General features: G+C 44.7%; 1 protein-coding gene across 1 annotated transcript in view; it reads right to left on the bottom strand.

Annotated features, from left to right (window-relative positions):
* Positions 1–16496, bottom strand: part of MAML3 (mastermind like transcriptional coactivator 3) — a 249411-nt gene that overhangs the window by 89532 nt on the left and 143383 nt on the right. Inside the window, exon 2 of the mRNA XM_050896598.1 lies at positions 544–2037. Within this exon, the coding sequence (XP_050752555.1) occupies positions 544–2037 (1494 nt within the window). The remainder of the gene's footprint in view (positions 1–543; positions 2038–16496) is intronic.

The following is a 16496-nucleotide window of genomic DNA, read 5'->3' as shown; positions in this document are numbered from 1 at the left end:
AGTGGAAACCAAAGGCACTCAGCACCCAAAATATCCTTCCTTTGCTCCCTGAGCCAAAATGCCAAAGACGCTGTTTAAAGCTGGCTCGATCTCTGCCCCAAGAAGAAGGGGCCAACTGCTCCGTCTTTTTGTTACAATGCTAACTACACTGTGGAAACTAAGCCATGCAGTGGTTTGGGATCCAAAACCATCGAATCTTACATTATGAAAAAAGGGAAACAAAGCCTCCAAGGAGGAGTGACTTCTGACCCAAAACTTCCCAGAGTTGCCCTAAGCACTCATCCGTAGAAGCACAGGGAAAGAGCGCTAGTTCAGAAAAACAGCCATTTAACAACATTTCCGAGACATAACGCAACATCATTTCAGTCATTTCTTAAAATGATCAAGCTCCAATACCACATGAAAAGTCCAAGAAGCATCTGCAATGACGTTCCATACTTTCCAGGAGAAAGAGGGGGCGGGAGGAGGAGACCGTACAAAGAGATACTAAGTCTTTGTATCAGTCTCTTTTTGGTTGCCCACATATCACGCACTCACGCTTACCTGACCAAGGGAAGGAAGTGTTGCATATGCCATGGGCTGATTCATCATTCCTTTCTGCTTCATGATGAGCATGCGTTTCTGTTCCTCGCTCAGGTGCGCCATCTGAGCTTGCATCTGCGGCTGCTGGGACTGCTGCTGCTGGATGTACGGCATCATGGGGTTCTTGCTGGGATTTGCCATTGGTGGGGTCATCCTCTGACTCAGCTCAGCATTGAAGTGGGTCAGAGGTTTGGTGTTGCCGTAAGAAAGCATGTTGGGCTGTTTGCTTAAGGAGTTTGTGCCCAGGTTATTTGGCTGCTGACTGATCATATTCATGTGATTTTGAGGGAGGTAGTTATTAATTGTGGTCTTCTGTGGATTGTTTGCCATAGGAGGCACTATTGGGTTTTGGTTGTTAAAGGCTTGGGGATACATCATTGGACTATTTGGTTTGTCTGCACTGAAGGGTCCTCCGTATGGACTAGATGGAGGGCCCACAGGTGACCAGCTTGAGGGTTGATTTGGATGCTGCTGCTGCTGCTGCTTCTGCTGCATGAGCTTAGCTCTTTGCTGCTGCTGGGCTGCCATTTGCTTGAGCTGTTCAGCTGGAGACAAGTCAGCGCTTGGCATAGTCACAGGCCCAGGCCCTGATCCTGCCACAGTTGCTGCTGCTGGATTCATAAGATAGCCATTTCCAGACCGCGTCTGTGTCTGGCCTGGAGCGTGGGCCTGGCTGGGAGTCTGAGGTGACTGAACAACACAGTTTGCTGGTGAGCCGGCAGGGATTGGGGCTGGCGGGGCGCTGGACACAGAAGCTATGCTAGAGGCTGTAGACACGTTTGAAAATGGAGGACCGGAAGAAGAAGGCCTCACCTGAGGAGACCCCAACGGGACATGAGCAAATGGAGAATGAGATGGATCGCTTTTCACACTTGCACTCTCTTGAGTCTCTGTGGCAGGCCTGGGAAATTCCGGCTCCTTCTTCTCTTCAAAGTCTTCGTTGAACAAATCTTGTATATCATCTTCTGGAACAGTGTTTGCTAGTTCATCTATTAGCTCCTGCCACTCTTGATCATTCAGGTTAATGTCTGAGAAGAGCTTGTTCTGATTTGAAAGAGATGTTTCAGAAGTGTCTATGCAGCTGGCGTCATCCAAAGGCTCTTGCTTTAGCTCCTTGTTCTGTAGGATGTTAAAACTATCGTCTAGCTCGTTGCAACCATTAACAGGGAGCTTTATCTCAGAAAGCCCACCATTTTTACCCAAGTCTTCTAGACCACTACCATGAGCTCCACTGTTCTGCAGGGGCAGGGGAGCTTTCATGTCAAGCTGGTGAAGAGGAGAAACAGCAGGCAAAGGCAAATTATTGGGCAAGCTGTTGATTGCCTCGATGCCTGGTACATCCTTCCGTATCCGCTTGCTGGTCGGAGAAAAGCTCCCATCACAAATTCCATTCTGCTGTTCTCCATTGAGAGGTGAACGTGCGCCTTCCAACTTCCTTTTGACCGTCTCTTGAAGCTTAAAGAAAAACAAGAGGGGGAAAAAAAAAAATTAACCAGTTGCAGATACAAAAAAAGTGCTGATGAGCCTTGTGACAGATACTCCTCATCAAGCCTACTAGCGATAATAAGTTTTAAAAACTCTGATTAGGAAGTTTCTTTGATTTCATTCTTATGCCTTGATCAATTTGAGAAGACGGTCTAAAACACACACAAAAAAAAACCAACCAAAAAAACCAACCAAAAAAATCAAACCTGCCCCTGACTAGGAGAGCAGAACTGTAAAATATGCCTGCGCTCTCCAAGCTACCAGAATTTTATGGAACAAGTTGACTAATTCAACTTTTTGGTGCCTAACACAGTGATGAGACTTAAACAGTGCCTAACACAGTGAGGAGTCTTAAATTGGACCAAAAAAATGGAATCACTAAAATTTACTGTTTACTCTGAAAATCTTTTTGTTGGAAGTTTCTAGAAGCTTCTTGAAAAATACCTGCAATACAATTGATTGACTACTTGTATTGAAACATGTGTTGTTGACACTAAATTTTTTTGAGAAAATTCATTAACATAGTTTCATTTGATTAGCCCTCTGTTCTTGGCTACGGAACATACTGAGAGTCAGTTTTAAGCAAGGAAAAAAATATATCCACCCTAAAAAATAGAAGGCACTTTGCATGATGTTAACTCAATCAAATAACAAAACAAAGGAAATAACCTGTGTGCTAGGAGCTAACGTAAAAGATAAATAACTAACAGAAATGATAGCAAGACAAGTCTCCAGGAAAGCAATTAAATTAGAATATAAGAATGTTATTAAAAAAAAAAAAAGTGTATTAATATAAGCTTTAATTCAGGTTAAAAGAAGCACAGCAAAGCACTGCAACAACCTACAGTCCTCTCCTATCACACCAAACGTTAAGTCCTCCACTTATGTACCAGGCTAAAAAAAGCATCCCTCTTCAGCTAAGGCGAAAAACAATAGTGGGGAGGGGAGGAAGCAAAGAGGTCACAGCTCTAGCGAACGCCTTCAGGACACACTTACATCCTTGATACTTGAACAATAGAAGACAAAATACTGAAAGATTTTATCAATTTTAGAAGTATTTTTACTGGTATGAAAGTCCCAGACATGCAGCTCCCACCCCTTCCCTAACCTAGAGGTCCTCAACCTTCTTTCTTCCCACAATCCACATCCCATTTATTTCTCCCATCCCAGAGGGCTAGTTCCCCTTTCATCCCATGTGTAAGACAGGCAAGCAAATCCATATCTCATCCCCGTTTTAGAGGGAGCGGTTCTGAGAAGGCTGCACCCTTCTCTCGCCCTTCAGGCCTGGGTGGCCTCTTCAGCATGCAACGCAGGAGGACATGGCCAATGCACGCGTTGCTGCAGTCCCAGCTGAACATGTGTGGGATACTAAGCTACATGCTGGTGCTCTGCAGAGATGTGACCTTTCTAACAAAGCAGAAAGGCAAGTCTATGAGTCCTTAAGCAGACCACCAACTCTTTGATTTGTACTGGAGCAGAAGAGCTTTTTTTATGTGGCAAAATGATTAACACACAGCCAAGAGTCACCAGTGGGTCCCTGTTGGCATACGTGCCCGAGACTTTGCTGCCTGTACAAAGCCAGCACATGCCAAGCCTCCCACAGGCTGAAATTCCTTCTCCTCTTGGCTTCTGTAAGGCCGCACAGAGACCGGCTGCTCTGTGACCACAGCCTCTGCCACGTGGACCGCTGCTCGGCCGGGCTCCTCCTGCAGTGCAAGATGCCTGCGCAGCTCCACAGGAGCTTGTCCTTACCCTGAGTCTTACCCCACTCCTGGTTTCTGGGTGTCAGGGAACAGCAAGGCCAGTGGTTTGCACTGAGAAGTTCCTCTCCCTGTGCCGCAGACTGCAATGGGGAACCCACCTGCGGCAAGGCAGGGGTCAGGAAAGCTGTAAGCGTGTTTTGGGTCTCCCCACTGCGTGTGTAGAGTCCTCATCACTGGGCTCCCACTCCTCTCCCCCCACCCGACCGCAGCAGCTCTCGTCCCCATGAGCTCCGCAAATGCCCAGGGATGGGGTCCTGCACGTGGCGGCAGATGCAGGCGGGAGCGCACACCACGCTGGCACTCTCTTGATTAAAGCCCGGCACATTCAGGTTAATCAGCCATGGTCTGCAGGAGCACACCAGGCTGCAGAGCATGGAGCCCCACAGCAGAGGCATCACCTTTTCATCTCTCTGTGCCACGGCAGCAGCAAGCGGCACTTGCCCAGGGGTGGTAATTGCCTCATCTGTGCCAGTTAACAGCAATGTGGAAGGTAAGTCAAGACCCAGGACTAGTGTGAAGGAGAAAAATCAGATCCCACAAGGAGGTTTATGATATGGCTCTCACCTCCGCTGCTTCCCTCCCCTAAAAACCTATGTTAAGCTGAATACCACCGTATGGCATTACAGCTCCCTGCTGCTTTTTGACCGGTGTAACTGGCGTGTGGCAGAAGACTACAGCCGAGCCACTGAACTTGTTTCACTGATCTTTATAGAACCCTGGTTCAGACCCCGGAGACAAGGAAAGGACGATACGGATGTGGTAATGGCACCGCTTCACAAGTACAGCAGCACAGTTGCTTCCAAGTTTCCTTTCTTCAGAGCAAGAAAAGAAAGAGCACAATCTGGCCTCAAGTGCAGGTGGTCAGTAACACAGTTGATATAATGGCTTAAAATAGCATATTTAAATGTTGTGCCTAATGGGCCACTCACAATTTGTAGCTGAAATCACCCATTTCAGCTCCTAAGCTGTCTCACTACAAAGTCACTATCCCTCTTTGCCTTCCACATCAGAAAAACAGTCACTGAATGGCAAGTAACTCAAGACCAAGTTCAACGGGCACGCACACGCAAAAACAGGGTTCGAAGAAATGTCCAAAACTTGCGATGGCCCTTTGCCCCGAGTTCGTATTGGCCAAATGCTGGGCTAAAGTAAGAACAGTCACACCAAAGGACCTGGTGACAGGCTTCTAGTTGTGAAGAAAAGTTCATATAAGGAAGAGATGGGAAAAAACTTAATTTGTCTTAATGACAAGTCACGGATTAGTGAGAGCAATTACCTCCTGAGAAATACAAGAGAACTGACTCCATACATTTCACAACAGTTTGAAGGTATCCCTTACAGAATATCAGTAAGAGTGATACACTTTCACATCATTTCACACTTTCAGGTTTCACATCGTTTACTAATTTATCCTGAATCCATCACCTTATTTGTACATGAATGTTTATCAAAAGAATCAAAACTATCTAGTGGCAAATAACCAGCCCTAAAAATATCAGCTCCTGAAAATTTCATCATGTGCTGAAACTTGGATGTCCCCCTGTACAAATATACAGTAACTTTAGTGAAAGTAAAAGCAGGCCCAGTATATAAATATTAATAATCATGTTTATCATGCATTACAACAAAAAGCAGCTTTAACATGGAAACTATTTTCCATCAAATACCAAATGTACAAAAATCATGCCTTGTTGCAAATGAAAACAAAATGAAGCCTATTCTAAGTTTGTAGCTCCACATTATTCTCTTTCAGAGGTTTTAGGATTTGGGGGGTTAACAGGCACTAGAAAAAAACTCATCTTTTTATTTTCTTTGTTTGCTCATTGAACAACTGTAGGTAGACAGAAACATAACATGAGAGGTTTATTTGAAGGCAACATGCTGGATACAACCTTTGCAGGTGGGGAAGCGCCTTGGCTCCGGCATTTTGGAGGGGCTGGGAGCCATAACAATAGATGCATCTCTTCTTTTTGGGGTACAACACAGAAATATTCTTATCAAATTGCTTCAATGCGAACGTTCATTTTCATATCTTGATTTCATTCCCAATCACCATGTCAACTATTGGATGGCTTGAATATCATACACTGACCATCTACTGGCAAAGTTTACCACCACCAGGCCTCCACAGCATCTTAGACTAAAATCTCAGCACTTCCCCTTCCCCCTGTAAAAACAATGTCTGAAGCAAAATATTCTCCTGTAAAGTGTCTTCCCTCTCCTTCTAAGTAGTAGCATATAGCTTGTGCATGTGATTTAAAGTATGCATCATGAAGATATTAGCAGCAGCGTAGAGATTTATGTCTAGGAGCAGAAGACTCTTGATGCATAAAATAAAAATAAAAGGAAAATATTAAAATAGAACAAAAATATTAAAATAAAATTAAACCCTTGCCAGTTTTGTAGGCCTTTAGCTTTATTCACACAAAATATTTGGCTGATGGACCTGCATTTCACAGCAGGATTCTACCCCAAAGTAGAAGAGAGTGAAGCAGGACTCGTTATTCTTTATATGTCTCTGGAGAAACTCTAGTTGCAGAGCAAGAAAAGGTCAAACTTTGGTGGGTTGACTTTTTAAATGACTCTTGACTGGGGGAGAGGCAGGGGGGACAGAGACTGTGCACGCAAACGTGCAGACACACACAGACCTGAATGGTCTAATCCAACCTGTCCTGAAATTTTCAGTAGAGCTGCTCGGACATGCCACGACAGACCCAATACATAAACAAGAGAGCATTGAGGCTGACGGCAGGGCTTTCATCTGCGGGCAGAAGCTGCTCCACTTCATCCCACCAGCAGCAATTCATTTTTCAAAAGAAATGAGACCGAGGTGCTGTTGTTATAGCAACAGCCGAGCCTCTCGCCGGCCCATCCTCCACCGTCACGCTGCCTTCGGTGGGCGGCTGTTCCACTCATCCACAGGGAGTGACCAGGGCTGTGGCGGCGGCTTAGTCCTTTCATTGCTCTTTTAAAAAAAAAAAAAAAAAAAAAAGGCGGGGGGAAGCCAAGAGGCTAAATTCTCTTTTTGCCTGCAGAGGCTGAGCACGATTCACAGGGTCCAACACAGGTTCACTTCCACTCGGTGGCCAGATGATCTGTGCACCCACAGACAAGAAGGCTGGGGTCACTTTCCCAGATGCTTTCATACACCAGCTACATAGTGGACATGTTGCTGCTGACTTTCCTCTTGTTAAGGCAGCTCCAGCCACTTCAATACGAGGCAAGGGCAACAACTGCGAGAGGTCTGGCATGCTCGTTCCCCAGCTGTGCTGGGACATGCCTTGCTCCGTAGCTATCTTTGCTCCCCATGGGAAAGCAGAGAAACCAGCCAAAGCCCAAAGTCCATCTTCCTCAGAGAAGATGCATGTTTACACAAAACAAGGGTTATCATAGTCTCCACACTGCTCTTCTGTGACTCTGTTAAAAATAAAAATTAATCTTTTCCATTCCTCATGTTGAATCACAGTCTGGCCCAACAGCCATCCATGCTCAAATGGGCTTCAGTTCCCTTCCATGGCAACGACTCAGTCTTGGCCCTTCCTGCAGGGCTCCTACTCTCCCTCCCCTCAGTCTGTCTGGCTTAGCACCTCTTCTTCCAGGTGTTTCTGAGCTTGCCCCACCTTTCTTCTCCCTTCTTCTCCCGGAACCTCTCCTGATAGATCTTGACCTCCCCGCCTCTGACAGGGAGTGCTCACCACAAGCTCTGCCAAACACCAGCCCAATTCAGCCATCTCCAGCCTGCACCCTGAAGACTGAGTCAAGTTTGCTCCTTAACTTCTTGTGCTGCACTCAAATCCTATCAGCAACTTAGCAAGTGTCCCAGGGGTTGCTGTGAAGTGACTCTAAGCAACTGAATTTGACGTGACAGCTCTTCTAAGCAAAGACATAATGACCATAACCACCTCATCTGAGATCAATAAGGAATAATCGGTATTGCCATTTGCATGCCAGCAATTCAGCTTCAACATTTGAAAGGATTCCTCATTTCTTGCACATCTTTCCTTGCTGTACCGTTCTGAGACTGCCATTAAAAAGTCAACAGTGCCAAAGGGTGCCACTGCCTGAGGTACAACCACATCTTGTGACCAGTGTCTGAAGTCCATCAGCTCCACAGTGGCCTCTTAATGACACTTGCTGCAGGTGTCACGCAGAGATGGTGAGGAGTGCAGGACAGCCTTTCAAAAGCTGAGTCGGAGCTGAACTCAGACAAGTGGCCAAGCAAAGCGGAGGTGGGTTACACACCACTGCTTCCAACAAATGAAAGTATTTCATACATCAAACCACTCCCCTACTACTTGAATTTCCTCACACTGCTGAAGGCACGGCACCGATGCCTGCTAACTCACAGGATGAAGCCTGACGTAGCAAATTGATTTTGGATCGCAATTGCTCACTTAAAGCACACGCTGTGCTCTTCCATGCTGGGCCTGCCTGCCCAGTTCTTGTCGGCCAGGGCAATGTTACAAATACGCAAGAAATTCACATTGTGAAATCTGTCTGAAGTTGGTAAACTCTCGGTCTGCCAACCCAGCCAGTAACCTGTTCAACTCTGCAGGCTCACAGAGTAACCTCTGCCTCATGAAGGAGGGCAAAGCTTTGCCTGTTACCCAAGCTGCTAAGGGCTGCTGGGGACTCTGTCATCGCCCTTGTTCTTGCAAACAGTCATGAGAAGAACAAACCGACTCCCGTTAATGATAAGAAGTAAAAGAAGCTCAGGGCACCAGTTAAACCTGAAAGAGCTAACAGTGAGGAAAATGATCCGCTTCCGTGCATTTTAGCCGGGCTGGTCAGACAGGAAGGGTTGCTCTTTCAAGCAGCGAGAGTAGAGAATACCGGCTGTCTGGATGCAAAGCAGGCAGCGCAGGGCCCTCGCAGGAGCTGCCTGCCCCGACCAGCTGTCAGGCTCCCAGCCACCAGCGGGAACTGGATCATGCTGGGAGGTCAAGCGGAGGACAGGGAAGAGGGGTAATAAAAAAGGCACTGGATGAGAGCAAAACAGCGACAGCACTGGCGAAGTCAAACCAGGCAAATGCCGTGACTCTGTGCCCTCAGACAGCCAGGTAAGGATGCTGATGTGTGCTAAAACAGCTCGAGAAAAGCAAGAACTGGCATGAGCTTTCATTAGAGCTTTGAGAGAGGGATGAGCAAGAGAAGGGAAAGAGACACATTTCTGTAGAGATGGAGAGAGAAAGAGAGGTAGCTTCTCCCATGGCTCGACTCTGCCTCTGATCATATGTATTTTCATCACAGACTGAAGTTTTGTATTTCTGTTGCTCAGGTCGTGTGATAAGAAGACTTCCAGCTCTGTGTGTATTAATTTCATCAAAATAAAAAGGATAAGCACATATATCTTTACTGATGTTTATTGCAGTCTTTTAAACCACCCCATTGCATTGCTGCCAGAAAGACATTTTCTTATGTAGAAATGAACACTGTGGAGAATGCCTAGCTAGTGAGGGATGCAGGACTGAAGAAATCTGTACAAAAATTAGTGGACAAATATATACAAAAAATACCAACTATGGTGCTCAAATTGTATGTGTCTAGAACAGGCTGGGGAAAAAAGTGTGATCCTTCTGAAGCCTAAGTGCATATATCATATATCAATTCCAGTTTGCCTTTAAAATATTTTTCTTTTATAATTTCTGTCTCTCCCTCTACACAACTCCAACTTAAATTTGAATACAAAGACACTAAATGACACGCTTCTGAGGAGATTTGGCATGCAGGGTCCCTGGGGAAGCTGTTGAGTAAGACACAGGCAATGGATGCAATCAATTTTCTCAATACAAAATTATTGGCAAGTTTAACTGGACTTTAGAGCACAAATTATTTCATGGATGCAATGCTGTTGTCATTGTCAGACAGCCTTCCTGCCCAAGTGTATGATCTACATGGCTTCCTCTTCTTCAGGTCCATCCAATTTAATCCCGCTTTAGCCCAATAGGGTAAACACTGGCAAAGCAGTAACCTCATCACTTAGGGAGTGCCAGCATTCCTCTGTTTGCGCAAAAGTCTTAATGAAGGTGCTAAAGAGCCCGAGAGCCAAACTACTTAGCTGGCAGTGCCTACTCCTGTCTCTCACACCGAACAGCCGAACTACACTCTCCCTGCAACTGTCCTCGCAGACGGCAGGAGCTACATTTTCAAAGCGTGTTATGAGGATTTAGTCAGGCAGCCTCTAATTGACTTGTCTGGGAGTTGTGCTGATAAATCTTCACCCTTTGAAAACATTCCCAATCTGCTTTGTATCTGGACAGGAGAGAAGCTAATGATAAAAAGCAGGCACTGCAAATTATTAAAGCTGTACCTCCTGAAGAACTGCTGCAAATCAGCGTAGAAAAGAAATGCAGGAACCTCTTGCGTTTTAAACTAAGAAGCATTAAAGCAACATATCCAGTGTTGTTGCACATGCACCATCGCTACTCATTCACTACTCACTAGGTCTTTAAACCGCATATGTGACACTAGAAACGGTCTCCTGGGAAAATCTTGTCCCAATACATCCTTGGCTGGGCACAAGTTGTAGCAAGCTAGTGAAGTCCGCCGGTGGCACCCTGCCTGCCTAGTGAAGGGGCATTTGGGACAGCAAAGTGTTCTTCTGCTTTGTGAAGGAGCAGCAGCTCTGACACAGCCTCGGCTTTCCTTCATCATTAAGGCACCAGCAGGATATGAGCTCTGTTTATGACTTCAGAACCAACAGACTAAAATCTTGTCTAACTGCTGTAAGGGAAAAGCCCTTTTTATGCTTAGAGCAAGCAAATTACCTTCCAGTTGCATGCAAAGTACTGCCATGGCGCAATCTACGTGCATAATATAATACTCCAGAATATTCTTGGAGAAACTCCGAAGGAGCCGGAAGAGACAAGGGATGGTGGAGGCATGACAGTACTCCCTTGATGACACTGTTGGTTTCCATGGACTATGAGCTTCTACTCAACCTCTTTTATTACCAAAGCCTGTCTAGTGTATGATCTCAAGAAGACCGATAGCAAGCTGTCAGAAGACTGAACTCAGAAACGGTATGGTTGTCTCCCATTCATTTCACTGGTGTTAACTCCCAACAAACACCACCTCATGTCAACATGGCTACTTATTCCACAGTTGCATGAAGTAGCATCTTCCAGTTCCTCAAATCAATGTGGGGTAAGTAATTTCAGGGATTCTTCCACACGACTAAGTTCAAGTTCATGCTTTGCAAAGCAAAGTGTTCGATACAATCAGAAAAGGAAGGGAATGAGAGCCAGATAGTCTATACACTGTACCTGTTTAAGCCTACACATTTTAGTCACCAGTAACATCATCATAAATGAAACTTCCATTTGAAAATAATTTAAAGTTCAGAATTAACAGATTTCCACAACTAACACTACAAAAAGAAAAATCTTGTGAATCAACAACAGGACAAGTTATACTCTGCTGCAGACAAAATGGTGAATTTATCCCACAGCTTGTCTCTGTAAGCCTGCCTCCTCTTCCCCAGCTGTCCCCTGTGCCTGACTGTGCAGCTTGTCTGAGGACATAGGTGACCTGAAGATTTCTTTGCAAGGACAAATACTTTTAAAGGAGTATAGGTTATCTAAGTACAGGTTAAACAATTAACAGTGCAGTAGGCATTGCAAAGGAGACCCAAGCATAGGGGGGAGGGGGAGGGAAATTAATCTTTCGCATACTAATGAATTAATACTCATATTTTTTCAAAGTCCTAATTCTCATTATGCTCCTGAGCCATGTCTTTTGGGGAAAGGGAAAAAAAAATAAACATGGGACAGATGAGTTTGGAAGTAGAATTGTGCTAGGCTAGAGACCATAAAAAAACCAAACAACTAACTGAAAATTCTAAAATAGAAAAGATGTCAGAAACATCCAAAATGGATCTGACTTTTTCCTTCATCCAAACAGTTCTCTGATCAGCACAATCAACTTGACCCATCTCTAGGAAAGAAGAGCAATGCTAGAACTGCTTGTTCGCCTTTGCATATCTATTTAAAAGAATGCATGCAGCAGCAGTGTTGTAAGACTCCTGTACAAAACCCACAGCCCAATCGTGAGAGGTGCTGAAGCCCTCAGCTCCCATTAAGTTCACTAGGAGTTAGGGGTCCATTGATAAGATCACTTCTGCACCAAAATTTCTTCAGAGATGGACACTAAGTCTGATGGAACAACTCTTCTTTACATTCCTTTTTTGCTTTCAATACAAGTTATAGCCAGCACTGTAAAAAAAACCCAAAAAACAAAAAACAAAAAAACAACAAAAAAGCAGGATCGTTGAAGATCTGTGAAGACTTAAGGAGTCAAAGGATTGTACAGGATGCCCCAGACATGTTCTGAATTATTCTGAGCACAGTTTGAGAGCTATTTGCCACGGGCTAAAGGCCAGACAGCACTGAATAGCAGTTTTGCCCTAAATATGGCCAAGCAAACCATACAAACTTTACTTCTTTGTTGCCTCAGTACCTTCACCCCAAGCTGACCTTGGGTCCCACAAAGGCACGCAACAACTAATGGAAAAGTACGTGTCTGGTCTCCCAGATCCCAGCAATTATCAGAGTCACAGAGTCCCAAGGCTGGACCTGCTGTGTGGGGTGAACTGCGAATGTACTATTTAAGTATACTGATGAAGTGTAAAGAAGAAGAGAGATTTTAAGCAAATCAAGGCCCTGATTCAGTACAATATTTAAGCACGTGCCTCACCTTGAGTACCCTAAGCAACCTAAAATACAAAGAATGGTTTATGTCAACGAACAACAACATCAGACCAAGACCTTCGCTCAGGTCTCACCTTCCTTATTTCATCTACAGCAGCTGTCTCTAACCCAGGATAAACCTCTTCCTCTTCCTCTCTTCCATTGCTAGTCTGAACATACATACACACACAGTGTACTTGATTTGCATATGTGCACTGGCTTCCTGCTTCCCCAAAGGGCAGATCCTAAAAAGGATGCACTTTGCTGCAATCTGGTGAATCTCTTCACTCCCTGCACATACCTGGAGCACCTAAGGAAAGACATCAGCCATGGGAAACCTGCCCAAGCAATTCATACTGTTTGCTCCTGGCTTTCACACCCTTCCAGTGGGCAGCGTGGACCGTTTCTCCCAGTGTCCCCAGTACCTTCCTCAACAGCGTGAATGCACATTTGCTTGTCACATGATAATGATGCCCAACATGGGCACAGATGCCAGTGTTGGAGAATGGGCTGTGAGGCACCTAGAAAAGATGGTTGCCAGAAGCAAATGCCAGCAGTACCTATAAAAATCACCTGGCCTAGAGCTCTCTTTCTGTTGATGTCTGAGTGACATCAAGAAAAAAAGGTGCCCGTGCTCAATCGAAACAAACTACACTGACAGGCGGGGAAGGGCCCACCCTCAGCAGTAACCAGAGTCTTGTGAACAGACGTCCCATGCTTGCCCGCTCTGCCCTCTTTCTAAAGCTGTTACGTGAAGTTTGCAGATACCTTATCACCAGCGTATCTTACCATTGAATGCTTTTGGAAAAGTGTTAGCTACTGTTAGGGAGAAACCACATCTCTACCTTCTTAAGCCATCTATTTATAAAGGTGCTCAGTTCTACTCAGAGCTTGTCTAAAGCAAAACAGTGTCCCAGAGTACCGCAGCAGCAGCCTGTCTGCAGGCAAATTTCCCTAGTTGCTAGCTGTTGGGGGACTGAACTCATTGTAGCAATGGCAGGAAAAGTTTGCCAAAATCCCAAAGGTGTGTAAGGCTTCGAGATGTCTCCATACAAACCAAAAAGATGACCAGGAGAAAGGTGGTCAGTGCTCTGCTAAACAGGTCAAATTCCCAGTTAGTTGTGGCCACGCATCAGAATACCATCAGACACTTCTATGTATTTGTGTATTTTGAAACAGCCCTCCCAGGGAAGGAACTGCAACTCATAATGCTACATATGTCTGTACATGCCCATTGTGAACACCACAGGTTTTTTTACCTTTTCCTTTTGCTGGCAAAAAAAATTCCCTGCATTTTCCACACGTGTACAAATGCACATATAGTTGCTGCCCATGATACTCACATGGGTTTTCATCTCAGCAGTCTATGCATACTAAGCATATATTCACAGCTAATCCAAATTAAATTCAGACTTCAAGTCCCATTCACCACTGAGAGTTTGTGCCTCTAACAGTGTCAAATAAACACAAGACGACAAAAAAGTATTTGCTAGTGTTAGATGCTGTAAGGTAAGACTGAGTCACTGAGAACACTACAGTTCTTTTTTAAACCCCTTGGAGGTATGAAGCACAAGACATTATAGTTTGCTGTTAGATAAGCCACAGAAATGCACCATAAGCCAGCTGTGCATTCATATAATGGGCTTCCACTAATCTTATTTTCCTTCTTAAAAGATTTCTCATTCCCATCTTTTTCTCCTGTTCTAGGAGTGATGAGCTACCTAGTACTAAGACACTTTTAATTTGTTAGTCTAGAGATAAAGTACTCTTGGGCTACTACCAGAATTATGTGGAGTTTGGTCTCAGGGAAAAACAGAGGTGGGCTGAATCTAAAAAGCCTTTTTTGTGTGTCAAAAAAAACCCCAAACAAACCATCACTTAGCACTTAAATGGTGTCTGTCATTCAGATGCAAACATATATTAAACTTTGCATTTTGCTGAAGATGACAGAGCAGGAAGCTTCCCTAAAGCTGTATATGAACTCAGTGGCAGGGTTAGAACTGGACTCAAATCTCCCAAATCCTGTGCCCAGCCAATGGGAATATAATTATATCTTCTCAGATCAATAGGTGCTTTTGCTTCTCTTTCTTTTCTTATTCAGGAAAAAGAAAGGGCGGGGGGGGGGGGAGCTATGAAGAGGAAAAGAGCCTGGGAACTCCTGTAGGTACCGTAAGAAAGTTGCAGGCAAGAACAAGTCGATTCATTCCAGTCTTAAGGATGAGATTCATATCCCCTATACCAGGCTGAGATAGGAATGAGATAAATCATGCTCTAGAAGTGTCTTTTTCTTTTCACTGACCTTAAAGGGAGCCTTGGTAACTAGCTCAAAGAGAGGCATCTACAGTCAGATGCCTGCATCTGGACCCTCCCCAAGCCACCAACGTTATTTGCCCAGTCACAATTAGGGCACTAATTACATGCTACTGCTGTTGACATCTGCGTTTAATAAAGATTTCTGTCTGCGTGGGTCAGGTCCTTCCCCCAGTTTCATTTCCAGACGCTTCAGTTTTGTCCTACTAAACTCTAAGAAAAAAGCTTGAAATCTTCATAGTTTGGCCTATAATTATGATACTACATTTGCTCTTGGAAAGAGTCTTACTTTCTTGTAGTGCAAAGGGAAGGCAGGTTGTGCAGCTCCAAGTTCTTGCTTAGTTACTTACATGCTTAATCACTTCTGGATTATTTAAAAGAGGCAAGGATAAGGGGAGAGGTAGCAGGAGGGGCTGTGATTTTAAATTCCAGATAAACAGTAGTATGATAACCATGATGGTCTAAGCAAAGTCTGTAGAGAGAGGAAAAAAAAGTATTTTTAATTAGATGCACAGATAGCAGGGAAATATAGACAAGCTTTAGGGTAAGCAAGCACTTCTTCCTTCTTAAATAACAGTTGTAGTAACCTTAGTAACAACTTCAACAATGAGCAAGCATGCTTAAGAAATGATGGAAAATCACGTAGATATCGGGCATATAGGATTGTGTGCAAATCTGCTGTGTGATAAAGCTTCCCGCAGTATGAAAGTTTGTTTTTAAAGGAAATTACATGGGCAGCAGGTTGAGGTTTTTCCTAGGGCTATTTACAATACTCTTTTATTTTTCCTCCTTTCTTCTAAGCTTTTCAAAACTGTCAAATGAAAACAAAAGCCTAGCAATTAGCATATTTCAGAATTACATTAAGGGCCCAGCTTTAAAATGCACAGCTGCCCGAGACTGACTTTTTTCAATGCCAGGTGGAAGACATGAGGCCAAGAACCAACCTTGAATATTGTGGGTCCTGGTAGCTGTAGGATTTGTAGGAGACAGTGGTCTCGGTATGTCTGGGGACATAAGTCACTCCTATTCTTTTTTTTTTTTTTTTTTTTTGCCAAAACCAAGGCTGTCTGGTATTGCCAAACTCCAAATTCAGACTCGTAATAATCGTCTTACATGCATTTGACACTGCAAACATAGAGGATTTTCCTGACTCATCAGTAAAGTAGTGCCAGCCTTCTCCTCTCCCTGCTAATGAGAAAGGACTGCAATGCCTGAAACTAGAGCAGATATTTTTCCCCCTCAAGTGTTCCCTGTGTCTCTGTACAGCAGCATAAACTATCCAAGGATGTTCTCTCCGTACAGGGCCTGGAAATGTTACCAGACAGCAAGCTACTAAATGGGTACTGGGTGAAAGGCTCCCTGAGGAGCTGCGGGGAGAACACAGCAGGGCACAGCGCCCTTACTGGGAATGCCGTCTCTCCACACAGCCACTGTGGAGCAGAGGTTCAAACCACAAGGATTCAGACTAAACCACAGAACCATACAGATTCGCCTCTTGGTCCCAGCACAGCTGGGCTGCAGACAGCCTGTGCGCTCTGGCATTCCTGGCTTACACTCCAACGTCTCTTAGTAAAGGCATGCAGGCCGGAGTCCCTGGGGATAAAGCTGCTCTCTCGTGCTGCTGCCCTGTGAGGGGCTAATAGCTACAACTGGTCCCTGCCTCCTCCGC

Source organism: Gymnogyps californianus, chromosome 4, assembly GCF_018139145.2.
Source record: "Gymnogyps californianus isolate 813 chromosome 4, ASM1813914v2, whole genome shotgun sequence".
Classification (NCBI taxonomy): Eukaryota; Metazoa; Chordata; class Aves; order Accipitriformes; family Cathartidae; genus Gymnogyps; species Gymnogyps californianus.
This window is presented reverse-complemented; position numbering and strand designations above follow the sequence as displayed.